The sequence below is a fragment of the Eutrigla gurnardus genome, assembly GCF_963514095.1.
Source record: "Eutrigla gurnardus genome assembly, chromosome: 12".
NCBI lineage: Eukaryota > Metazoa > Chordata > Actinopteri > Perciformes > Triglidae > Eutrigla > Eutrigla gurnardus.
The window spans coordinates 9,699,127-9,724,352 of NC_139926.1; the positions used below are offsets into that span (position 1 = coordinate 9,699,127).

At 41.5% G+C, this 25,226-nt stretch overlaps 2 protein-coding genes across 5 annotated transcripts in view; one reads left to right on the top strand and one right to left on the bottom strand.

Moving 5' to 3' along the window:
• Positions 1-25,226, top strand: part of LOC311021713 (uncharacterized protein) — a 441,358-nt gene that overhangs the window by 171,784 nt on the left and 244,348 nt on the right. The gene's annotated exons all lie outside the window — the stretch shown is intronic.
• The window catches only part of kalrna (kalirin RhoGEF kinase a), a 138,394-nt gene that overhangs the window by 43,311 nt on the left and 69,857 nt on the right, over positions 1-25,226 (bottom strand). For all 4 annotated transcript variants that reach the window (XM_084023806.1, XM_084023807.1, XM_084023808.1 and 1 more), the window contains exons 19-38: positions 23,043-23,209; positions 21,107-21,226; positions 19,533-19,601; positions 19,251-19,400; positions 19,023-19,172; positions 18,265-18,379; positions 17,715-17,830; positions 17,383-17,505; positions 16,550-16,732; positions 15,855-15,976; positions 15,132-15,198; positions 14,920-15,029; positions 14,050-14,119; positions 13,805-13,894; positions 13,066-13,158; positions 12,827-12,938; positions 12,010-12,200; positions 11,703-11,804; positions 11,460-11,611; positions 10,503-10,605 (exon numbers count right to left, since the gene is read on the bottom strand). In XM_084023806.1, the coding sequence (XP_083879932.1) occupies positions 10,503-10,605; positions 11,460-11,611; positions 11,703-11,804; positions 12,010-12,200; positions 12,827-12,938; positions 13,066-13,158; positions 13,805-13,894; positions 14,050-14,119; positions 14,920-15,029; positions 15,132-15,198; positions 15,855-15,976; positions 16,550-16,732; positions 17,383-17,505; positions 17,715-17,830; positions 18,265-18,379; positions 19,023-19,172; positions 19,251-19,400; positions 19,533-19,601; positions 21,107-21,226; positions 23,043-23,209 (2,405 nt within the window). The remainder of the gene's footprint in view (positions 1-10,502; positions 10,606-11,459; positions 11,612-11,702; positions 11,805-12,009; positions 12,201-12,826; positions 12,939-13,065; positions 13,159-13,804; positions 13,895-14,049; positions 14,120-14,919; positions 15,030-15,131; positions 15,199-15,854; positions 15,977-16,549; positions 16,733-17,382; positions 17,506-17,714; positions 17,831-18,264; positions 18,380-19,022; positions 19,173-19,250; positions 19,401-19,532; positions 19,602-21,106; positions 21,227-23,042; positions 23,210-25,226) is intronic.

The following is a 25,226-nucleotide window of genomic DNA, read 5'->3' on the forward strand; positions in this document are numbered from 1 at the left end:
CTTTTATGTTGAGAAAAGGGGGAATTCATCATTATTCAGGCTCCAGTGGCAAACTAGATTTGTTGTGCTGTTTTTTCAGGGAACAAAAGCTTTCAAAGACATCCAGGCCATTCTTTTTGAAAACAAGCAGTGATAGAAAAACATAGATAAAGCAGATGATAATTAGAGGAAGACATGAAAAAAAGATAAAAAGAACGACTGGCCTGTGAAGTGGGCGATATAGATTACCGTTGATGTGAAAAATCTGCCACTTTTACGGTCATCACTTCTGTGTCACGCACACAGGCTTCTCAACATGTTTGCCAGGGAGTAAAAACTGCTGACATAAGCCAGAGTGTACGCTTATTTGGAAAACGTTTTGACAGTCAGGGACCACCAGCGTCATCACCATCACTCTCATATGCTGCTCATTTGCAATACTTACATTCACTGGCAACATATGAATCCAGTGCAAGAAGTGTGTGGCGTATTTCCCCACCGCAGTGCCTGACAACACTGAAGAAGAGAGGCTCATGTTCTGTCTTTGAACTACTACTTTTTTTTTTTATTATTAAATATTAGATTAAAATCCTTCCCTGAACTTAACCAAGTGTCGCCCAAACATAGCATTAAAATCACGTTTTATTTCTGGGAAATTCAATGAAATATGCAGAGATAATTAAGAAAAAAAATCTTGACAAATTAAGCTAATGCCAGAGTTATACATTAACATATATTTCAGGAGAGCAATGGGACATTTCTATCATTGAAGTTCCTAAAATTTGATGTATTTTCATTTTTCATATAGTCAAGCAACTTTGTAGACGTTCATTTTGAAAAGACACTTTCTATGTAAAGCGTATATTGACTGAGCAGGCTGCATTGGAAACATGAGATAAGAACATGACTGGCTGGTTACACCTTTTCTGTTTGTAAACAGCGATGATGCGTTTCCTGGGCGGAGTCGAACTGGTGGCAGAAAGTGACAGTTCTGTAGTAGCACCAGTATGTGCTCACACGCCGCACGACGCATAGGTCATCTTATTAGCGATGCTGTGGCTTTTTCCAAAGCTGACTATTCACAATGCACCAGTTGCACGCTAAATGTTTGTTACCGTCGGTGGAGTGGAGGGAGGGTGGTGCATCAAATCAGCAGAATCACAGCCTGATAGTGTTTACACTGTTTATGCAGTTAGTCTGCACTGTAATCTGAATCAAACTGGCTCCGAGACGCTCACATTTTATTTATTCCTTCCCTCTGTGACAGCTAATGACCCGTTTCCTGTCTGTCTGCCACACACACACACACACACACACACACACACACACACACACACACACACACACACACACACACACACACACACACACACACACCGAAACCATTAACCTACCCAATTACACACACACACACCGACACTCCTGCAGACCAACTTAACAACACACCAAGTAGAAGTCAACACCAGTGGCCCAACAACATGACAACAACATTCAAGAAGCAACTAAGCAACCAATGAAAGGAGAAGAGGGGCAGCACAAAGATGAGCTCTTGATACAGTCGCCACTGCTTCATATGAGGACAGCATTTTAACAAAGTCTTCAGTCAACAGCGAAGGGCGCCGAAGTAAAAAGATTGTGAAACTTGACCGCACACAAGCCGTCTTTTCTCTCCGCCGTTCCATTCACGCAGAAACTCATGTCGCAAGTGAATTAAAAATAATGTTTGCAAGGAGAGTAACATATGCTGAAATAGTGCATTTCAACATGTTCTTTTATGGGATTGCTTCTATGATCAAATGAATAAGAGTGTGTTGTCTATGACTGTATACAAAAAGGCAGAAGTAGCTTATTCATTGTTTTCCAGTGCAAATCACATGTATTCTAAAATAGTAAAAATCATGGCAAACAGAAGATCAGCCACTTTTAACAGTTGGGCTGAATATATCATATATCATACACATATATCATACACATTTTGAGTCATTTCCCTTTCATTTGACTATATTCTAACTGCAGCAAGTCTACTTCTATGCCAGCAAAATTCAGCAAAGTCCTTGAGTTGAACACAATGTAAATTGTCTGTGTTCAGTGTGCAGTCCAGCAGTTCGTACTCACTCTGCTGCTCCCTTTGAACAGTTTAAAGCTCATCCACTTTGGCATGTCGACCTCTCCTCTTCTGTCTCCCTCTCTCTCTGTCGCTCTCTCTGTCTTTGACAACTCCCTCGTTTGTGTCTTTGCCACACACACAAACACGCCCTCACACCGTCTCTCTCTCTCTCTCTCTCTGAACAAACAGCCATAGCTTTGTATTAGATGGGGACGGCACTCTGCTTGGTGTGTGTGTTCACATTTCTCCCACTCCCTGGAAGCTACTGGGGCACTAAAACACTTTCCAGGACTCCGTGTGTGTGTGTGTGTGTGTGTGTGTGTGTGTGTGTGTGTGTGTGTGTGTGTGTGTGTGTGTGTGTGTGTGTGTGTGCATGCGCACAAGTCATATGACCGGCAGATGGCTACTGTAAGGCTTCAGTCAGAACCAGACACTGAATGCATTTGATTCATGTGGATCACACACACACACACACACACACACACTAGCCATTGTCCTGCAGCTGTATGCTGAAAACAGTCCTATATAATGACCATCAAAAAATACTATAATCCTAGGGCTGTAGATTAAACATTTCATTCACAGTGTAGCAGTGGATGAATCAAGATTATTTGCATTTGTAATTATACCCAAAAAATATTGTGGAAACATAAAGATAAATGACAGAAAGTGTATATGAACTTAAATTTGAAGCACCCATATTCAAACAGAGCAGAGTTTGCAGGAGGGATATTAATAATTAACTGTTTAATGTGCTATCAGTTACACAGTTGAACAAAAATATTAAAGATATAAAAAGCTAAGAGACTCAGAGGAGCAGCTTGCCACTTAAAGAAGAATAGTGCTGGTCCACCTTAAAAGGTCAGCCCACTTTAAGTGTTGCAGCCAGAGTAGTTGCTAACTTCAGGGCTATAACCTTCACTTTAATTAGCAGCCGGCTAACAACAAGACAGGAACTTAGCTTCATAATCACGGTCTCTCCCCCTCTCTCGCTCCCTCCACCGGACACTCGCTAACGGTACGTTAACGCCTGTAGTACATCGGTGAAACCCTGACTGATTCTGTCAGCAGACACACAGCTGACAACTTCACAGTTTAATGAACTGATGGAGACTCACTTGACTGTTTCGCTTCATACTGCAGCTGCTTAAGAATGATGATTTAACACACACACACACACACACACGCACACACGAGCTCCGGCTACTATCTATCTACCAATCTAATCTAACTTATGGCAGGAGTCATGAGTCACTCCACGCCTTTGATGCATAAAGCATACAGGGGGAGAAAAAAAATCCCTGTTGATGTGGCCTGTATCCAATTGAATAACTACTTTTAATGTTCACGTGACAGTGATGCCAAATATGTCACATGTACAGTATAATGGGAATTAAGTTATCTTATACTATGTTGTATTAAAAACATGTGAAACCAGAGGGAAATTATTTGATTTAAATAATTCTCAATGGCCGTCTGCCTTTTACTAATTATAGGGTCAGCTTGACCAAAATTCAAGGGGAAAAAAAAAACATGTCATGTACTGTATTGTTTCTTGCCATGCAGAATGCTTGGGTTGCAATCCAACACAATGGCAACTAAATGGAATTTATGGCGCTAAATATACTACATATTGTCAAACAAGACTAAGAGGCATCGTTTTGTTCCGATCCATAAAATATGTGCTATGATATAACAGTGCAAACACGGCCATAAAGTGCAGCTGAGTGCAGTTGGCCCTTTTCTTTACATCTGATTGCAAGGATCCATGTGACACAGTATAAAAGTGCTTGAGGCGAATGCGTCGGTTGTGAGGAGCGAGAGTCAGCTGAAGTCAGAACAGACTCGTTGATTCAATTCAAACTCAGGATCATTCCATCAATTGCTTCAGCAACGAGTGCTGCATATTCAGTCCTACAGGAGTAACATGTTTTATTGGTTCTGGCTCTCGGGAAAACATGTTTTACACCAACTGAAGTAGTTGGAGGCTAAAAAAAAAAAAAAGTGTTTGTCCTCTGACCTAGGGCTGTGGTAGAGCCATGAGGACTGCCTAGCTGTCAACCGCTGGAACGATGCTTTAAATAACACGCAGACCACAGGCTGAACCACAGCTGACTCACTGCACCAAGAAACGTCACAGAAAAGAGAATTCCACTCATCATCACAGAACTGACATATACTGTATAACAAGATGTTACAGAACTGGCTGGAAACTAAGTATGCCAAGAACAATATGCAGGGCAGACACATCCTGAATCACATAAATACAGGTATACGAGTGTATACACTGAAGTACTTTGGACATGGCCACAAGTATTTATACCTAAATGACTATATGACTGGTTTCTGACAGTTTGAAGGGTTTTGGTCTGGTTCTGTTAAGCAAAGCCCTCATGGATAAAAGAAAACCGATGGTAAAAAAAAAAGGTCACACATGAGGGTCACTAAAGTCAAAATAACAAATGATGTAGGCACAACAATTTGCCTTGACATCTTGCTACTTCCACCTTTGCTAATTACAGAGGGCAGTCATCATTCCCATGAGCATAAGGTCACAAAAACAGTGTTTGAACAAATACGGTTTGAACTGGAACCATGGCGATATGGTTAAAGCTCTGACTTGCAGCTTTGATTTGAGTGTCGTTCCATCAGTGTGGAGTGTCGTAACAACTGGAGTTGCCTCATTGTCCTCCTGCACTCAAATACTTGTTGGAATCAAGTGCTTTAATTCCTACAGTTATCGTGAACAACATGGATGGAAACACCTCCGGTATTCTTAAAAGATTAAGGCAATTTCATCTCAGTGTCATTTCAAATGTAATACACATTAGTAGAGAGCACAATTACTAAGAATCTCAAATTATTGCCACCAGTCGAGTTGCAGTCTACATTGACATCTGTCCAAAATGACTTCACTTTGTCATTTGATCCTATTGAACTTTGTGTGGAATTGTAATGATTTACTAATTCTTGAGTTATGGCCTGTGACCTTTGAAGGGCATGTTGCTGCGTTATTTCGCGCATATAATATATAATGCATATATATTTTTCCCAACTGTTTGTGCTTTTTGTCATGAATACTACTCTGCAAGCATTCGCACCATGACTAAAGGCATCAACCAATGAGGACCAGATTCACTACTTCCGTTTTACCTTTCACAATAAAAGCCCTATACATTAAAACTGCATACCTAGAGGAAACTCTTATTCAATCAGAGCATTTTACTAAAAGGAAACTCAAAATATATATCAATAGTTTAAGCTTCACAACCATTTAAGTGCTCTGGGTCAATAGGATCCTGGTAGTTTCTCCTCTGCCTGTGCAAAATCAAACAAACCTATTATTGAACAAACGATGCAACAAATTCACATTGCTACCTGGAATTAAATGTTTTGACGTAAAATATCCACAGATTTTCCATTTTTGTGTTGTTCATTTGTCACACTTGTGTGTAAAGGCCTTTATATATCATCTTTGCGAGAATGGGACACACGGACAACTCCAAAACACATGTCGCCAGCGTGTATGTATACAAGTGTGTAAGGCCTGCGTAAGCCCAATAATTGCAACAGGATGCAAGATAAAATTGTATTCACTATTTCAAGAGGAGGATCAATCTGTCGGAAGTGTTGCTTAATGTCAAACAGCAGTTTGAAGCAGAGATTACAGGGCAGTGTGTCTTAACTGGCTGCATTTTTCTCTTGAGGAAGAACGGCCGAAGGAGACGGAAAGAGACGAGGCAAGTGGCAAACAGAAAAACTAGACAAAGAGAAAAATAGAGGGAACGGAGACATTTGTCATATAAAACTTCACCAAAAACCACCAGAAACAGTGGCTTCCCACCCTGTACACACACACACACACACTAGACCCAGACAGCCAGTGGAACATCTGACTAGGCCAATACTGGGCTGTTATTATAGTGTAAGGGAGAGAGCGGGGGAGAGAGACAGAGGCAGAGAAAGCAAGACAGAGAGAGAAATATGTGTGAAAATTGAGAAGAAAAAGAGATGGATTGCAATGAGAGAAATGTGAAAAAAAAAGGTGATTCAGCCAGACTTTGCCTTCATGAGTCGATCAATACCCTACACCTTGAAAGAGCACGGCTCTCATTAAGACATGGGCCGTACTGACAATCTACACCAATAATCGTTCTAAATGATCCCAGTACATTGATTTATATCATCAATTTTTTCAAGTGTTTGTGTTCTTGGTGGGTATTCATTTTTCACTTTTCCTTTAGCTTTCTCCTCTGTTGGATTATGTTGATTTTATCCACTGCTTGTGCTTTTGCGTCCTCCTCCCCAAGGCCTCCTCAGACGTTGAGCTCCAAGCAGCTTTTAGGTGTTCCCACTCCTCGTTTATAGCCCATCCTGCCCTCCTCTTCAGCTGTAACTCAGTGCTTTCCCTTGAGAGAATGTCCTTAATCCTCTCTGCCACTTGTGTGTTGAGGTATTTGGTGTTGTATTTCACTCGTTGGCTTTTGGTGCAGTAATGTATCTTCAACCTTAGCTTGAATTTCCCTACCAGGAGATGGTGATCTGAAACTGCATCGGCGCCTCGTCTTGTTCTGACATCTTCCATGGTCCTTCTGAACTTTTTACAGACACAGGTCTCAACAAAAAGCTTGCCATGTTCATTCATTTCCCCCGCTCCATGTTTTCCACTTGCTGCCACAATGGGATTCCCACCAAGATCAAAAACATAATCACAAATGAATATGAAAATCCATGCAGGCCAAATTTCCCAGAGCTTTAATGTCAGGACGGGTGTGCGGCAGGGATGTCTACTGTCACCATTCCTTTTCCCTTTGGCCATAGACTGGATCCTGAAGCAAACAACTGTGGGGAAGAGAATTAGGATCCAGTGGACAATGTGGGAGCAGCTAGATGACCTTGACTTCACGTTCGACATAGCTCTCCTTTCACACACACCGATACAAATGCAGGAGAAGACGGACAGGCTCTCACAAGCTGCGTCATACCTTGGTCTGATACCCAATAAAGCAAAGACGAAGGTCACGAAGACCCACTCCAAAACCAGCAACACTATCATCATACACAACAAGGCCCTAGAGGTGGAAGTGTTCACATACTTTGTGATGTTGGTGTCCTCAATACCTGCCTGAGAATACTCAACATCTGGTGGAGTAAGCAATGTGGCCCAGTGGAAAAGAACAAACCAGGATCCCATTGACTTTCTAAGGAGAACGTGGAGTTGGATTGGATACACCCTGGAGAAGAGGTGTCCAGGCAGAAATGTCTAGGAGTGGGCGCAACTGGGGAGATCTAATCGCCAACAACTGAGTGAAATGGAGGGTATTTGTAAATGGTCTATGCTCTGTAGAGGAGCAAAGGGCTTAAGAAGAAGAACAGTGATGGAAACTCTTATGAGTCGAAGCAAGGAGACCTCTGGAGACGGTATGTCTTTGAGCATTTGCCGTTGAGGTTTGAGCGGTGCAACAGTTGAAATGAACAGTGCAGTGGCAACCCCAAGTCTGACCACTGTCCTTAAGGAAAGGCTATAAGGATGGCCAAGTTATCTTGAGGACGCTGCAGGTGTCTGCATTATGTCTAGGTTAAAGGGCAGAACCCTGGGTTCAGCAACAGTGTCTGGTCCATGGCCTTGCATTACACTGAGGGAATCAGGCATAGAGAAAATGGTTTGTGTGATTGTGAGTGAATAGTATACTATAGAGTGTTATAATAAAAGGAATTTTTATACAATGTCACAAGTGCCTTTTTTCCAATAAACATGTCCAAGAATAGTAAAGGTGGAAATCATTGCCTCCAGTTCTTGCTCTCTCATATGTGCAATGAGTCATTCTTCAAGTTGCTCAAGATGGCAGCAGCCCTAAAACACCTGCCAAAGAGCAGGTAACGTTTTCTCCACCAATTCGCTTAGTTAGAAAATATTGGAAGTGCACGGACAGGTGAGTGCCTGCCACATGGAGCCCCTGTTACGGGCTGTGTTTGATGGTGTGACGTTCAGTCCCGATCCTCGCGGCTGCAGCAAGAATAAATCACACAAACTACGGTGTTTATTTCACGGGACTGGAGTGCAAGCTATCCATAGATATATATTAAACCCAAAGTGCACTTTAAGAGTGGCATAGTGTTAAACAAACGCGCCTGATCCAATAATTGACTCGATAAACATTATTATCTCGACTCGCCTTAACTCCAAAATACACAAGGAATTTGTCTACTGTGTGATAATACATCCCTGGAGGGCCGGCAGAGCCATGGGAACGGCACAGAAAAAAGGGAGCACCACCGCCCTTCACATACAAGGCAAGTAATGCCATGCTTCCATTACTCTCCTGGGAAAAAATAAAATGCTGTAATCTTTCAAGCCAGATGAGTCTCCAGTGACACCTTATTATGGCCTTCACATTTGTACTTGAACGACAGAACCTAAACTTAACTGCTGTAGACAAAGGAGATCTATAAGGAGAATGACAATTTATCAAAAAGGGTTTAAAACACAGCCCTGTTTATATGCTTTCTACAACTTGTATGTTGCCAAGTCCTTATTGTTGTCTGCCTTATTGAAATGCAGCACGCGGTTACAGCCGTGCTCTGCAGCGTCAGCATGTGAAATATGAAACGTATCAAAACAAAAATGTTGGAACTTCATTTTTTCTTTGATGCCTCAGGAAAACGGGAGAAGAGGATCCAAAAATAGCAAGCTAGAGAGTCTTCTAAAACCTAGAAATAATAAATTGGACGAGAACAACAACACGCCCACACTTAAAAAGAAAAAAAGGCTGGAAAAAGTCATTATGATGTTTTCATTGGAAAGGGGGAGGTGGGCAGAGCAACACAGACATGCAATATAAAATCACATATGCAGAGTTACAGTAAAGTACAGCTGCATTTTTACCTTCCAGGTGCCAATTCTGAACTATCGGCTGATTGGCCGACACCAATCCGATATCAGTACATTAAAACCAAAAACAGTTCCCTCAATATCTATTTAACCAAAAACAACATTTTACAAGATTGCATTCAAACACATCATCATCACATTACAATTTACCTTCGCCGGAAGTCTTTTTATTGAACAAACCACTATTTAGCCGGGCAGCACAGTGTTGCACCGGCTGCTAACAGCTAACATTGACTAGCTCTCCTCCTGCCCATTTCAACACTGATTTGTGTTTCACACTGTAGCATCATCAGGGAAACAATAGGCAGCACAAGAGTGTTTAGCCACAGTGGTGTACTACTAGTTTGCACACGCACAGTATTGATTGTGCGGGATGTACGGATCGGGAAGCAAGTTACACGTGTTGTTCTTCCCGTGTAGCATAAATTAGCTTATAAATTATATAACGTTTGTGTGTGTGTGTGTGTGTGTGTGTGTGTGTGTGTGTGTGTGTGTGTGTGTGTGTGTGTGTGCATTGCACTGACATTTAGAGGCTGGATGGTGAGTAGGCGTGGGGTTGCACGGTGAAAAGGCCACACTGTGTAACACTACAGTGGGAGGCCATGATGGGGATCTGTATGGGTGGATGTGTGTCCACAGCAGTGGAAATAGAGGAAGAGTGCCAGCACCGGGGAACGACCCATTTAAAAATCAAAACAACGCATCCAGTTGTGAAATCAGAACCGCCAAAATAGCTGCGACACCAAACGCCATTAAAAATCTGGAATTGTCATGTTTTTTTTCTAATTGGCAAATTAAACTGTGCAACAAAGAGCTTTTTCACAAAGCAGTAGTCACTCTGTAATTCAGCTCCATCCGCCAAATTCAGTTTGGGTTACCTCATAACTTCCCAGTCTGCCTGTTGATCCATTTTCCAAAACATACACTGCCAAAAGTAGTTACAGAAAAGTTCATTTTAAACACAGCAAAAGTGCCGTGACAGAGGTTGTAAAGCCTGCTTAATTTAATAATGTAATCAAGGTGCAGTTTAGAGAGGGTATATGCATTCCTCTAATGAAAAAAACACCAAAGGGGACTCCTGTGTTCCCTCTAATTATGTAAGCACTCAAATTCTGGTTGACTGTCAAAATAAAAGTTCAAAGACAGGCTTACTTGGATGTGAGAGGCTGGTTGGTAGGAGGCATCAGCACAAACGCCTGCACACAACCTGAAGAGGTTTTTCATCGCTGAGAGCTCCTCTGTTCACATGGTGGCATTGCTGGATACTTCTCATACACACACACATCAACTACACACATAGCTCGACACACACACAACCTTCACCTGAGCTCAAGTATAAGCTTAAACATTACTACTTAGTTGGAGTGAGCACATGCACAGTCTCTTTCTGCCACTGGCAAATGCACAGCCCCTGCTTCTGCCCCTTGTAGCTTCACGGGAGACCCTGTAGCGCTGAGACAGCTGTGTGTCATCAGCTCATCAAGGACCACAGAGTGACGGCATGTCTGCGTGAGTGTCTCTCACCTTGTCGCTGTCTACAGTGTTCTGGGACGTCCTGGACGCGATGGAGATGGTGTCTGGTTGGCTGCTGCCGTCTCCCTGACTGTCTCCATCCTCACCTCCCTCCCTGATCACACACAATCACAATATCTCTGTTTAAATCACTGGCAAACACAAACTGTCTCAGTGTGAGAATGTAGTCATCTAGGTTCAATTTAATTTGATTACTATAGGCCAAAATCACAAATATGCCTCAGAGGGCTTTACAATCCGTACAACATATGACATCCTCCGTCCCGGGACGCTCTCATCGGATGAGGAAAAACTCCCTTTTAACAGGGGAGAAAAAGGGAGACACCTCAGGGAGTACTCACGAAGTGCAACCGATGTTGTTTTTACAGAATAAACAGCAAAATAATTACAGCATATTCAATCCAAATGGTGATAAGGTTTCCTCCCACAGAGGCAATGTTTACAATGATGATGTTTCTAGTTGTGATCTAGTGTTCTAGTTGTTCGTCCCAAATCCCAGGAAGTTCCAGGAATGATTGCTGTTATCATACATTTTTCTTTTCTTTGTTTTGTTTAAGTTTAGTGCCACTTTATTGTGTTCTATTATTATTAATTTAATCAAATATACACCATTTTCTGGAAGATGATGAAAGAAACATTGCAATTAATTTTTATCTGGAGTGCAGATGCAAAAAGCAGAGGTGGATATATTTTTTAACCGTATATGTAAAGTGTCTTTGAGATCCCTTGAAAAGCGCTATACAAAATAAATGTATTATTATTATTATTATATAAAACATGTTAATGACTCCTGACATTAACATTAAACACACACTGACAAGCTAAATGAGCGTCGGTGTCAGACGCCAAGGAGAGCTGAGCTAGCAGTGAGAATGTGTTACCATGGTGACAGGTCAGTGACAATTTTCTTTTAACAAGTGTAGACGATGTCTGTGTGTACTTGTTCACCTCTTGGTGTTATTATTCCTGGATTTGGTCAGTGATGGTGTTTTAGGCAGATGAACAGGCTCCTTGAGCGCCCCCTTCAGGTGAGTCATCCTCTCCTGGATCACCTCCCTGATGTTTTTAATCCACTCCTGTTTAGCTTCCATATTGGACGCCTGGAGGAGAAATAACATAATTACTATTATTAACGTAGATCAACAAACCAGTATACAATGTTTTTTCATTTAAATAAAATGCTTTACTTGCCTTTAGCACCGTTTTATTATCAGAGGAGGGGGTTCTTCCTGCCCACAGAGCAAATTTACATGGATCGCCCTCAATGTGCTCGGTCACCCCCAACTCCGACGTCTGCAGGGCAGCAAGTAAAGGAAGAATGCATAATTATCAAAAACGTGAGTCCATTTGATTAAAACACACAATAGCTTATCTTCCAATCCGAACACACAATGCAAAAAGAGCAGATGAAAACAGTAGAACAGTGATGTGACCTCTGGACTGGATGGATACACACCTCCACACACACACACACACACCTCCACACATGCACACTCACCAGTAGTTTGTTCTTGTACTGGTATTTGGTTCTGCCAGCTGAGTCTTTGATCTCCTTACTGAAGACCAGTGAGAATTCAAACAGGAATAGGTGTCGGTCCCGCCCCTTCCTGATCAGCGAGCGTGGATCCCAAACCTGGAAACTGTCCTGCAGGATCAGCTCGCCCTGCACCTCCAGGTTTTCCTCAAAGCCTGAGGAAGAGGAGGACCAAGGGGACATATTTTTCCAGTGCTTGTGCACACATTTGGGTGTCAGGAGTTCCTACCAACCCACAACCTGTGAAATGATGTCACAGTTCCTTTCTATTTCATGTGTTGGCTCATTAGATAAACCCACGGCCGAGAACGAGTTGCACCACATTTTTCTCACAAGCCAATCAAGAGACTAGGTAGGGAGGTTTTAAAGAGACAGACGCTAAAACAAGTTTCGAACAGGGTGGACAACAGGTGTATTCAGACACACAGTATCAGCAAAATGTGTTGGTTTTTTTTTTTACATGAATTGATGTAAACGTATTAGAAACTCAAGTATGAACCTGGAAATGAGCATGATATGTCCCCTTTAATGTCAACCAAGCTGCTCAAAGTCTGAACAGACAGTCATTTGGTATGTCTTGGAAAATGATCAACAGTAAATATATATATATATATATATATATATATATTTATATAATATATATATATATATATAATAAAAAAAAACGAATTCTGCCAAACTAAAGTGAGAAACATTTTAGGAGTTAAGAAATCACTTTCCAGACTGTCAAAATAAAAGATGTCATGTTGAAAACGTTATAATAATATGGACAGTATCTTACCTTCCAACATGGCGAGATGCATGGCATCATTAGCTCTCTTAGGAACACTGAGCATCACCTCCAAACCATCTTTAATCTCCCCTTTACCCTCCTCACAACACGACAGTAGCTCCTGCAGAGGGAGGCGACAGGATATCAGCAGAGCAGGAAAACACAAACTTACTTAAAACAATATTTTGTCTGGTGTGCACACATAAAGACTACATATTCCATGAGCCCTTGTGTGTTTGTGTATCCACCTTAAGCAGTAGTTGGTACTTGGTGATCCTCTGGACTGGTTTGATGAGGTAGGAGGAGATGGAGTTAGCCAATCCACGTCTCTGCTGAATGTCCTGTTTGTACATGCAGAGAATGTTGTTGAAAATTGTCATGAATGTGTCAATGAACAGTCAATGCAGCATGTCTTCTATGACCAAACACCACCACCTACTGACAGAAGAGGTGAGCTACACAATCATCACCATGTGGAGCTGCAGAAGGGAAATTAGAAAACTGCTGCTGAACACAACCAATTTCCCCTTCTAAATCTGAGCCATCTGCTCAACAGGGCGCTTACAGGAGTGTTTAATTCAAATCATAGATTAGAGTCCTGTTAATCTTGTTCATGATTCACTGTAAGAATCCATCACAACAAAATCCCCACATCAAGCCCTCGTTGGTGAACTGCTGGGTTTTGTACTGAAGCAACACTTTGATCCTGATAGCCAACTGCTTGTTTTTGCCACTGACAGGCTCAGATTGTCATGTGACCTGCTGCCATAAGATTGAATATTTAAAAAAAAAAAAAAAATACCGAAGTTATCATTTAAAGTAGGCCAGGACCAGTCCATTTCCTCAGACGGAGGAGTTTACATGAGACTCTTTTATTTGGAATTAGTTGTTTTTTTAATGATTAGATGGAATAAAAGGTTTTGTGGGAGTCTTGTTTATGCGGTGAAGTGAAAGGATCTGTTGCAGAGTGATGAAGGGATTACTCACGTCAAAGAAGGTACCAGCATGCTCCAGGATGAGCTGACTGGAGTCGGGTTTGTTCTTACAGTAATCCACATAAATATGGAACTTATCAGCCTGGAAAACAGGAGAGGAGGCAAGAAACATTTTCAAAATCTTACAGGATCATTTTATTATTCTCTATTCAAGCCCGTCCCCCTATCAGGACAGAGAACACAAGTCACTTGGTCATATTGCTCTGACAGCATCAGGATTAAAGGGCCGACTCTCACCCAGGTGACGAAGCAGTGACCGACGTCCTCCGGTAGCTGCTCGTAGTTCACCAGCTCCTTCAGGAAAATACTAGAAACAAAAACAACACAGTTAAAGATCACAAAGCACACTTTTTATATGGAGTGTCTGTTTTTCTCTTCAATATAACTTCATAAGATAATAATGAAAAACACTGTTTTGTACACTACCACATCCTATGACGTGACCCGGAATGTGAAAATGTTGTGTTATATCACCTCTGTTGCACATAAGTAGTGATCCATTAAGCATACATACAGTAGAGATGTCTAAAATAATATATATCTACAATAATATATATATATATATATATATATATATATATATATATATATATACGGTTACATGAAAAGAATCATCTCAAACAAAGACAACTGGATGTGCCTGTGTTTCCTGTCGCTCCTTGAGGAACCAACACAGATTTCCGGAGATAAAACAAAGAGATCAGAAACAAACGGCTTCCTCAGGGAACCTTCGGCAGTACATGAACTGCCTGTGAAGTTAAACCTCAAACACTTTAATGCAGCCCCCTTCTATCTACAACATGAAAAAAACCCAACACAAAGCTCCTCTTTGCGAGGAAGGGTTTAAGTGGTCAAATGTTTCACAGTAAATCTCTAAAAGCTAAGTGCAAAAAAGTTGGCTCATTGCTCACTAATGCAAAAGATGGCCAATATGATTTTGGCAGGGTTTTTTTTTTTTTTTTTTTAACATGCTGTTTGAGCTTAAACGGCTGTGGCTGTGCTGTGTGCTTGTTGCTAGGGAATTCCCAAATATGGATTCAGAAAAGTCTAACACTGGTGGAAACAAAGACTGGCTGATTCTCATATCCGGCCAAAATGATCTCTCACTTGTTGTGGAAGTCCCAGATATCCTGCATGTTGCCGAAGATGATGTGTTCCTTGTTGGCGATGCCTGGAGGAATCTCTTCCATGCCGCTGGTCATCTCCCACAGGTAGTTCTGACAGACAGACAGACAGACAGACAGACAGGTAAGGCAGACGGCACTAAATTTGTTGTATAAAAAACAAGATGGGACACGCAGATGTTTTTTTATTCATACTTCTAGACACTCGTGGAGGTCTTTGACGTAGGTCTTCTCTGTCTGCAGCAGCTCTGCCATGATGAACCTGAGACAAGAAAAAAGTTCAGACCACCAGAGGAGACGCCACAGAGGACACTCAGACCCTAAGACAGGTCAGAGAGGACATTTGGATGCAAAATATTTCCCTGCGCTCAGGGTTTATACAAAGCATTTCACATCACACGGCACATCAGTTTCCGTGGTTACGCTTCACTCATCTCATCATTCTTTGACATCATTATTGTCAGTGTTAACTAACGTCTCCGAAATGGACGACGAAGTGAATCCAAAAGGAAAAATAAAGGCGAGAGTGTAATTTTCTCATATATCAAAAGCACATAATCCAAAGTAAATGTACACCCAGCCATAACACATGATGAAGTGATATGAAGGAATATGAAAAAAACATATGGTGATAGCGAGACAGGAGATTGACAGGAGTCGGCCAACACTGGTGAGTTTCAGTGAGTTTCAGTGAAATGATAAATCTACCATGAACATGTGAGACAGAGTTGTAGCAATGTTTGGCTCGCTGGCTTCCGTGTTACCAGTGTGAACGTATTAATGTTGGGAATAAGGATAACAGTGAATGTGTCACCTCTCTGTTGATGAGAAAGTGACGTTCATGATGTCATTTTTATTCCTATTTGGGAAGCAGCAACGACGACACGCTTGTTCTCTCTCTTCCCTCATTGCACTCACTCTTTCTTCCTGGCGGACTTCCTCTTTTCCTCATTGACCTCGTGGTTGGGGTCACGCAGTTTGACCTCGGGGTCGTCCGTCAGGCTGGCAGGGATAATGTCCAACTCCAAGTCTTTATTGTCCTGCATAGAGGGACATACAGTGGATTGGAGTCAATTCTCTAAAATGGATTAAAAAGGCGCTGACCACACTGAGACGCCTCGCTAGAAACCATCGCTTTCCTGTGTTACGGTGCATCTGCCTTGTGCTCCTTTCTTGTGCCATGTGTTGTGTTTTTCTAGCCTTTTTCCTTCGATGCGTATGAAAGTTAGAATACTCTAAAAATAGAACTGCTCATCTCCAGGCGCAGAGTCGTACCCCTCGTCAATGTCATACTTGGCCCGGGCAGCAGAACGAAGGATGGGAAGTTAGTCATCCAGACACGACTTGCAGAAGAGATGAATTCCCCATACTGTTTACTTTTTTCAGCACGTCTAGAATCAAAGACATTTTTATCTCTCCTCATCTTCCAACAGCATCTTCCCGTTAATCACATTTGATCGCATGGTCGTGCATACACCCGCACTCCACAGGCTCATCAGCTGTTACGCCTGGCACGCTTTTCTAAGGGCCGTTTTTGAAGCAGTCTTGCTTGTTGCAACGCACCTCAGTGTGATCAGGGCCTAATGTGTGTGTGTGTGTGTGTGTGTGTTCACCTCAGAGCTGACCCCCAGGCTCCTTTCTAGGCTCTCCTGGTATTTGCCCATGCGTAGCGAGAAGTCCCGGTATCTGCGGTCCACCGTGCTGATCCAGCGCTTCAGCTCCGACACGTGGGCGTGGCCTTTCTCCACCAGGTTGTCCGCCAACTGGATGAGCAGCTTCACCTTCTCCTTGATTTGCTGCAGGAAGTTAACACACACCGACACACACACACACACACACACACACACACGATATACTGATTATTCACTGATTGACTGACTGTTTTAGTGTGTGATCTCGCTCATTTTTAGGAAAATATCATTACCTGTATATTTCACACTTGAAATAATTGAATTTATTGAATATCATCACCTGTCTTAAAAAGATGTGTCACGTAAAACTCTCATGTCTTATTTAGTGTGCAAAGCTTCACAAGTATAAACGCACTGAAAGTGATAAGTGACTGGAAATGCTTGTGTAAACAGGGTTAAGTGTTCACCGGCATTTGTCATTTGAATGAGTGAAAGCGACAGGACTAGGAGACAAACATCATCCTCTGGGGAAAACGCCGTTTGAAACAATAAGTGTACTTCAAAATGAACACGCCAGACACTTCCAGAGTGTTTGAGGCTTGAATCCAAGTTTACAGCAATGTCAGTAATAATGACTGTAAAAGGAGATACAGTTTACACGTATTACCTCTACTGGCTTCATGTTCCTAGCAGTTCCTTTGAGAGGCTATAAAACTGTCAGTAGCTCAACACACACACACACACACACACACACACACACACACACACACACACACACACACACACACACACACACACACACACACACAGTGTACCTTGGCTGTAAGTCTGAAGTGATGGTAGTCGTTGAGGAGCTGCTGCGTCTCCTCGCTGCTGTCACCAGGTGATGTGTGTGTGGCCAGGTAAACTTCACCCGTCTCTTGGATCCAATCCAACGCCTGCACACACACGCACACACACACACACACACAGAAAGATAAAGTTGATCCTAAATCTCCATAAATTGTGCCTATTAAACTCATTCCCTGATCAAATAAACCAGATGTGCCTTTAGTGCTGCACATTTCCCCAAAGCCAAAATCCAGTCGGAATTATTTTCTTTTTGTTTCTAGAGTGCACAGACACACACACACACACACACACACACCTGTTTGGCACTGCGTTCAAACACCAAGTACTGCTGACATTGGTCCAGCCTTCGTTTCTTCAGCGTCCAGAAGTGAAGGACTCTGTTCTCTCTCTGCAGCAGCTCGTTCAGAATGGCTGCACGCAAAAAACACACATAACAGTCATATTAAACATGCACTTCCTCCCTAATCCCAAAATGTGCTCCCAGCACATGAGATCCAACTGCATGCAGATGTTTAGTAGAGTGGAACATAAAACATCTGATTAAAGACAGAAAAATACTATCATATTATGTGTTAAGTTTAGGTTATTTGGGTTGTTGAACTAAACATCCTTATTTTGCATGCTTCTTGTTGTCATCTAGTTTATTGTATTTTTCTATATAATGTTGGCTTGGTTTTCTTTGGTTTGCAAATAGAATAAACTACCATGATCAGTTAAAATCAGTACAACAGTAAAATAAAGCTTCACAGCAATATTTAATCTTTCATAAAAGATTGTCGCTATATGTTTCGTTTTCCATCTTTCATCATTTGTTTGACCATACTCTGGATGTCAGCTGCACTGACCTTTGACCTGTTGTTCGGGCCCTCTGGTGTGACCGGCGGCTCCAGGCATGCTCACATTGTTCCTGTGGATGTACTTCAGAAAGACCTCGGCGTTCCTCCGGGCCAGAGTGCACGCCTGCAGCCCAGAGACACACGTATTTAATGTTCTTGTGCTTTCTAATATTAATAACACATTATGAAGCATTTTAAAATGACTCATATGGTCAAGTATCATAATCCTTCATAATTTCCTGTTGATGTTTTTTTTGTTGTTGCAAGTCTCATAGTATATTATAATTGTCATATTTATGATACATAATGAGTTTTCTATAATTCATTATAAAGTGAGTATAGGTTACTCTTAGTGGCCGTTGTTTGCTTTAAGTAAAATTACAATTAAAACATTTATTTTTTGAAGCAAACAATGACCACTGCAAGTAATTATTAAAATTCTAATGGCATTATAATACATTATGACAGTGATTAGAATGCATTATAAAAAAGGTTATAATGTGTTGCAACTATGAACATTCTAACACACTACGACCCGCAATTATTAAGTATTATGATACTTGACCTTATAGGTCATTATACAATACTTTATAATCTGTAGATTATATTTAGAAAGCATTGAGCTAGCTTTATGCTATAAGCAGATCATTAGGTATGTTCATCATGCATTGAAGACATGGGTGTCATTATTTATTGAATATGATGTTTCCTTTATTTTCCTCTTATTTTGTTGGTTTCCTGATGTGAGACAATGACGAATGAATCACCTTGAGGAAGGCTTCTTTCTGCTCCAGGTGTTTACTGATCAGAGGCAGAAGGTGTTCGCAGTCGGCCGACATTCCCAGTTTATCGTGGCTGCCGCACCAGTCTTCATCCCGGCGGTACTCCTGCTCCAGGCTCTCTAACACACTGCACACCTGGACAGACAACGACGAGTTGAAGACACCGTGACAACAACACCGGCCTCTGCAAACGTGCGTGTGTTTGACGTGAACCTGTTCGGACGTCTTGTAAAAGGCCACAGAGGCATTGACGAGCTTCAGGCGGTCCTCCATCTTCAACATCAGCTGCTGCCAGTGAACCGCCACTTTCTCTGCACAGCCTCTGATTGCCTCTGGATCGTAGTGGCCGGCCTGTAGCATCATCTGGGAGAGAGGAGGAGGGGAGGGGGGTGAGACAGGGCAATATGTGGCCATGATGCAACATCAGCTGGATGCAGGAATGTAGAGAGACAATACGCAGGACAAGACACAGTAACTGATAAAGCATCAATTTACCTCAGCTTTTTGCTGGACCTGCAAAGCGCTCTGATGAGTCTTCTGCAGAGAGTTAGCATGGAAGAGAGACTGGAGGGGAAGAGAAGACAGGAGAAAGGATTACAAATCATTGACTCATTTGTTCAAAGGCTCCCTGTGGAGTTTTATGGTCACTATTAACGTTACGGAGCCATTTGTATGTGCACGTCGCTGTCTTTGTTTGCACGTGGACACACATGCAGGTTCCAGCAGTCCGTCTACAGGTCTGAGCAACGAGCCAAGAAACACACACATGCGTCAACTAAGGCCGTGAAGGAGAAGCTGGTCAACGTGGATGTAACCAATCATAGGTGGTTCAAGTCAAGAAACATCTGCTTTGCAAATGTTTTATAAAGAAGGAAGTGTATTCAAGACGTCGAATACCCCAAATCATCCTACCCATACAGACTATATTAAGAAATCCAAAGAAGTATGTTTTTATGGTGTGTGTGTGTGTAGGGTGGGTTTTTCCTGTCTAAGCCTATCAAAGTCAGATGCATCTGATTATCACATCGACGCTCCAAATAACCTCCGTCTCCTGTTCCTCCTTTGTGATGGCTGAAAATGGCAGCAAGAGCAATATGATATTTCATATTTCATATACATAATCATATTTTAAAGGCTACGTCAGAGTCTGTGTTCGTATTTGTCTACAGTCAACATTCTGCTTGAGAACGGACTCAAACATGAATGTTGTTCAGTTCTGTTGTGCTATAAGTAACAACAATAAAACATCAGTCTGGTGGAGGATGCAGGAGTCACTTCACAACACACACACACACACACAGACACACACACACACACACACACACACACACACACACACCAATCAGAGTTCCACAGGAGCAGAAACCGGGCCAGAACATGTTGGGTCTTGGCCAAAATTAAGTGTGTGTGTGTGTGTGTGTCTGTGTGTGTGTGTGTGTGTGTGTGTGTGTGTGTGTGTGTGTAGTACAGTGCTGACCAAGGGGCTTCCACTCCTGTGAGTGCTTACACACTTCTGGAGTCAGCTATTTAAAGGAGCAACACAAACACACGTACACAGATGCAACATGTGTGTGTGTGTGTGTGTGTGTGTGTGTGTGTGTGTGTGTGTGTTACTTTTCAAAATCAATGCAAAATAAAATGATTATTGAGGCAAGCCTGGTCCACACAGATGACAAAGACTCAGTGTGCATGTGTGTGGGCGTGTTTTAGCACCATGTGGGGACATCCATCTGATAACACACTCACAATGTGTGGACTTGCATTTTTTTTAGACCAATTGCACGTCATGACGTTTTGGGGTGAAGGCTTGGTTTAAGGTGAGGGTAAGGGTCAGGAATGAGCTGGTAGTGGTTCTGGTTAGGGTTAAGTCGGGGAATGAGTGTAAGCCAATGTGTTGTCCCCAAAAGTCATTAAAACAAAACTGTGTGTGTAAGTGTGTGCTTGCGTATCAGCCTGCACGGTCAGCTCCTACTATTCAAACCGACGCATACTGAAATAATTATTACTCAAGTACAGTAAGCCTGGACTGAGCAGCAATAATTAGGACGTGTGTGTGAGTGAGTGTGTACCTCGATGGCCATCTGGAACTGCTCATGTTCCCTCTGCAGCTGCTCGGCCTCAGACAGAGAGCTGGCGTTCACCATGCTGGCGTTCAACATGGACTCCCCATTACGTATCCAACCCAGCACCTAGAGACAGAAACGCAGATTCATTACAAAAGACAAGACGGATACATATTGTGAGTGTATACTGTGGGGGATATTGCTGACACAATGTCTTTAATAAACAAAATGAAAATAGGTACATCGGTTAAGGACAGAAATGTTATATGTTCAACGAGAGAGTAAACAAGTTTGAATGATGCAGATGCAGAGCTTATTGGTGTGCAGGTTTTAGTAGCAGAATTAAATTATTTTAGATTTAGGAAGAATAGTCAGTATGTATCTTCATCTTCATAAAAATGTACAAAATTAATATTTTTTCCCCGGACCACGGTCCGGCAGTCGAAGAGTAAAAATGTCCCATACTGTTTGATTAACTGACTAATGGTAATGAAATGTGCACGAACAGCAGTTGGACATAAGAAATATCAAAAGAAGAAGGTTTTGGACTTAATAATTTAGTTTTAATGTATTTTCCTAACTACTTTGACTTGACTTGACCTCAATGGTCAAGTATGTATTATAAGGTAGTAGAAGAAGAAGAGCACACAACCTCCACACCAAAAACTAATAAATACAACTAATGCTAGTGTTGAAATTCTACTGGTTTATATTTTCCATTGGTATAATTGTTTTTATATATGATGTGATACTTAACACAAGTGTGAAACCGCCTCTTGCCTATTTTAGACAATTTTTTTCACAATCTGTATGTCTGTAATGCATATTACATCTGGGCGTGGTGCAATATGTAAGGCTTAAATGGCATAATGGCTTTATGGCAATACTTACCTTGAATTTTACATAATATTTTTATTGAGTGTTTTTTTTTCAGTAACTTGGCTTTTTGATATTAATGTACATGTTCTATTTAATTAACGGCGTTTCGCTGTGAGGCCATTTCCAGTACTGCAGTTACATTATTTAGCCACTAGAGGGCTATTTTGATGAAATAATTGTTGATTCTAGTTGCAGTGTATTTCTAGTTATTGTGACCTAGATAACACTCATTTAACATATAAACCAGAATGCTACGATTTAGCTTAACCAGTCTATTTGACTTAACTACTCAAAATTAGAAACAGTGATACATTATACATTATTAAACTTTATTATTTATTATTTATTTTATGAACTCTCCCATGCCCTCTGATCAGAGTCCCTGTCCTCAAGGAGCTATGAGGCCAGCGTCTCCGGGACACTACCTCTACGACAACTAGACAAGTTGTAGGTCATGTGTGGTCACTGTTCCAAAAGCACCTTCACTGAGCATATTCCAGAAGAATTCAAGGACAGATAAGAGTGTGAAGCAGTAGGTGTGTGTGTGGGTGTGTGTGTGTGCACATGTGTGTGTGCGTGTGTGCTATTAGCACATTGCCATACACCCCATCAATTATTCAGCTGTATCCATCTGTAGCAGCAGTGTGTTTCCTGTCTCAACACACAGCATGTTCATTTTCACATCTGCAGGAGCTTCTTCAAGAAAAAACACACAAGACATCTTCTTTGCTTTAACTGGGACGAACAGCTGTGTGTTGCTTTTGTCTCCAACATGGAGGAGTTCTTCCGACACGACATTTCAAGTTTATTTCCTTTGTTTCTAATAATAAAAGCTATCCCACCTCGCTCCATTAAACCACCACCATATTATTTCCTCTGTAGGATCTTCTAGCTCACTATCAGAATAATGTGCTTGATATTTTGGAGATGAATGCACACAAGAACTTCAAATGTCTCTGAAAGAAAGTAAAATGATGATGCAAAAGTAAAATTGAGGGGAAAAAAGGATTAAGTGAGCTTTGCTTTGGAAATGTCAGTGCCCGGTGCTGGCATGTATATGTACCTGTTTAACCTCGGCCTGTAGGTGGCGTAGCTGTAGGATCTGCTCCAGACGCGTGTGCGTGTGTTGCGCGTTGAGCTCCACCTCCTGCTGCTTCTCATGGAGGAACTCCAACAGCTCCTGAACCTGGGAGGCCAAGTCCATGTCCTTCTCCCCCGTCAGCTCGATGCCTGACACACACACACACACACACACACACACACACACACACACACACACACACACACACGCACACACAGCCGTGACTGTCCCATCCTTCATTCCACAAAATGCTGTCCCTTCCAATCACAGATGAAGGAATGTTGTGTATGATGTCTATGGTATTAACTCTAATTCCCCTGCAGCTCTGTTAAGACAGGACTCATTCCTCAGTGTAGAGCACCAACACAACACTCGTGTATGACAAACCATTACTCTTACATTATGTTTTATGTATGGGTGTATCCAGTCTTAACGCTATGCTAGGCTGAACATGTCCCATGACATCGAAGACACAATGAGTGTCAAAAACAATGTATGGACTGTAATGTAAGTAATTCCTCTCAATCATCACTTATAAACCACTAGAAGTATCTGGTGGTGTCTGTTCCTGCTTTCTGCATCCAAGAGCATGTTCAAAAAATGACACAAAAATCCTACTCAGTCTGTCTTTAATAATATGTCGTCTCATGTCACTTTTCCTTTAAAGCTAGATTTTGAAATGATCCAACAGAAAAATCCAGCCCAGTGTTGCCAACTATTTTCTAATGAAGTACCCAAAGAAGCAGTACTAGCTCCAAAGGTCGCTCAAAATCCATCAAGAACATTGGCAGCGCTGACAGCTTGTCCCTTCAGGCCTCACTCCAAAGCCACACCCCCAAAATGTTCATAATGAACATAAATAATATACAAATCTGCATTAGTACTTAGGGCCAGATTTAATGATTGGAAGGGCATATTACAATCCTGACAGCTGATTAACAGGATTTTTTTATGTATGTATGTATTTAATTATCAAGCTGTAAAGAGAACATCAACAAATATAACAGAAACAGTTTTTAGAATGCATTACCTACACTAATAAAACACAGAAATTCAACTTAATTCCTAAACTTACTTGCATGTGAATCAAATTATGAGCCCTAACTAACCACTCCTGCTTCTTTAATATCGGTGGAAACGTCTTTAATGTAATGCATGACAAACATCATGAAAAGCCAATTTAAAGTCACTTTTTGTGACTTATGTCACCAAGAAATCTTTTTATAAATCCAGTTTTAAAAAGATATTACATGCTGAGAAAATGCAGTTTGTTTTTTTGAAGCATTTAATAAAAGTGTCTCTATACACAGACTGAAGAATCAGTTAACCATTAATACCCTGTGTGTGTGTGTGTGTGTGTGTGTGTGTGTGTGTGTGTGTGTGTGTGTGTGTGTGTGTGTGTGTGTGTGTGATGGTGGAGGGAGGTTTATCACTCCAGGGGGCAGCATGACTGATGCAGACACAAACCTCACACACAGTAAGAGGATTTTGACAGATTTTTAACCTTTATTCCTTCCCTGTTCCCAACAACACCTTTTCTTTTGGGAACACAGTTCGTGGTTCTACCAAAATGTCAGCGCTCCCTCTCTCCTTCATTGTACAATGGGCAGCTGTAAATCCAAATGTGCCTGCTCAGTGGGCAACCGGAACACATCGGTGTGAATGCAAAGAGTAGAGGATGACTGCCTAGTAGTAGTGGATTTTTTAAGGTTTAAAAGTTTAAACATAAGGTACCAAACGTGTATTTTTTCAGTTCAGCCAAAGCTCAGAATCTAGTCACTTTGGAGTCTGTTAGATGCATAATGATGCCGGTGGTGAACTCATGTCTCCAGGTATGAACTCTTGCTCTTATCTCTGACAGCTCATTATAAAGCAAACGACATGGCTTCCGTATGGAAGCCCATATGGGACTGTATTAAAATGATAATGTGAACTTTGAACAGTAGTATTTTGTTTTCACAAATGCATGTATTATTTGAGTTAAAATGAAAATCCAATTTCCAATCCATTTTTGTGTGCATTTTCAAATACTCATATTGGGTTTTATGAGGCTACTAAATGATAATTCAAGTATTAAAATTGGATTATTTCATTTTCACTTTTACTCAAATAACACATAATATAAAATGTAATTGTGAAATTAGATTATTATTTTAATAAAGTCGT